Here is a 1739-nt window from a genome sequence, read left to right on the forward strand (position 1 = left end):
AAAAAAAATAGGAAAAAGAAAAACCAAACCATCACTGCTACCACTACCACCACCCCTTCTTCCTTGAGCTGGAATCAGAAAAGAGAGATTGCTTTGACATCTCAATATTTGAAGGACGTCCTCCTTCTTGAATATGACAGAATGTGCAACGACAGCTCGCGACCGTGAAGGATAAAGGGCCATTACACGTCAGCCTCTGAGTCAGAGATGACACCTCAAGGTATCCAGATATCCTCCCTCCTTCATTTTCTTTCTTCCTTCTTTCCCTTCCTCCATCTTTTCCCCAGTCCAAACCACTATCCTTTCCTCATTCCCTTCCTCCATTCTGTCCTCATTCCCTTCCTCCATTCTGTCCTCATTCCCTTCCTCCTTTCATTCCTCATTCTCTTACCCCTTTTTTCTTCATGCCCTCCCTCATTTCTTCCCTAATCCCCTCCCTCCCACTTGCCCATCCTTCCCGCCCCCGTCCTCACCTGGGGCGACACTCTTCACATGCGGGATCTCAGGTAAGTTAATCTCGAAGTTGGTATCGCTGTCAAACACAGTGCATATCAAGGCCTGGAGGTTGGTCTGCACTATGTCAAACTCCGCGCACAACTTCCACAGTCCGAAGTAGCCCACGATGTGCAAATACTTCAAAACTGAGGAAGTAAACAGAACAGTAGTAGCTCACGAGCATATTATAACATGAATAAGGGGCGGAACCTTCGATGAAAGGTCCCGAGCTAAGTTTAGTTTAGTTTTTGTAAAGTTTTGCGGCGCTCGCAACTGCATAATTAAGGTCATATGAGCGCCAAGGGATGGGTGTCAACAGAGAACTCCAAACGGGGAATCAGGTTTATTCTGCTCGCCTCTCTAGCCTCAACAGAACAAAGTCCGCTTCGACTATCAAGGCACACTGGACATAGCAGTTCACAGGAGAGTGACTAACATACAAAAGAAGCAGAGGAAAAATGACGATCGTAAGGATGAGGAAAGAAAAAGCAGCAGTCCCCCTATGTTGTTCCGGCACAGTATGAGCTTGACATTGATAAATCAGCCCATTAATAATTCCACTGTACATAAGAACATGTTAATATCCCCCCTTTGGAAATGGCCTAAAGACACTTCAGTCAGTAGCACTCCTTTGGTGAGAGGGGGGGGGGGAGCTAAGAGAGAGGAGGAATGTCGAACGTTCCCCAACAAAGGCACGTCAAGGACATCCCAGTAGATTCCAAACACGTATGGTTCTCTACAACGTTGCAAGACATGATGGTCGAATGAGGAACCTCCCGAATTGGGGTTGAGGAAAACAGACGAAGCGAGAGAGGGGGGAGGTGACAGAGGGATGGGAGAAAGGAAGGAGAGACAGGGGAGAGGGCGAGGAGACAGACAGGGGGGGGGAGAGGCGGAGGACAGGAGAGACCGAAAGAGATAGGAGAAGGAGGGAAAGAGTGAGAGGTGGAGCGCAAAGAGGAAGGAGAGACAGGGGGAGACATCTAAAAACAGAGAATGATACCGAAAGACAGAGAGGAATAGAGGGAGAAACAGACGTGACAGACAGGAAGAGAGAAATACAGAGAGAGACAGGGAGACAGCACAAGACAGAAAGAAATAGAGAGAGAAACAGGGACTGGCAGACAGACAAAGGGAGACATTATAAAGAAGAATTACTGTTTACTCGCCAATTCCCGCAAATAAGCCAGCCCAGTCCTCTCATCTCGGGACCGCCCTCCCCTCCACCACCCCCCCTTCTCGAC

At 48.5% G+C, this 1739-nt stretch overlaps 1 protein-coding gene across 1 annotated transcript in view; it reads right to left on the reverse strand.

Annotated features, from left to right (window-relative positions):
- Positions 1–1739, reverse strand: part of LOC101848384 — a gene marked incomplete in the record, with an annotated part of 36157 nt that overhangs the window by 4174 nt on the left and 30244 nt on the right. Inside the window, 1 exon segment of the mRNA XM_005108398.3 lies at positions 474–641. Within this exon segment, the coding sequence (XP_005108455.2) occupies positions 474–641 (168 nt within the window).

The sequence above is a fragment of the Aplysia californica genome, unplaced genomic scaffold (genome assembly GCF_000002075.1).
Source record: "Aplysia californica isolate F4 #8 unplaced genomic scaffold, AplCal3.0 scaffold00686, whole genome shotgun sequence".
NCBI lineage: Eukaryota > Metazoa > Mollusca > Gastropoda > Aplysiida > Aplysiidae > Aplysia > Aplysia californica.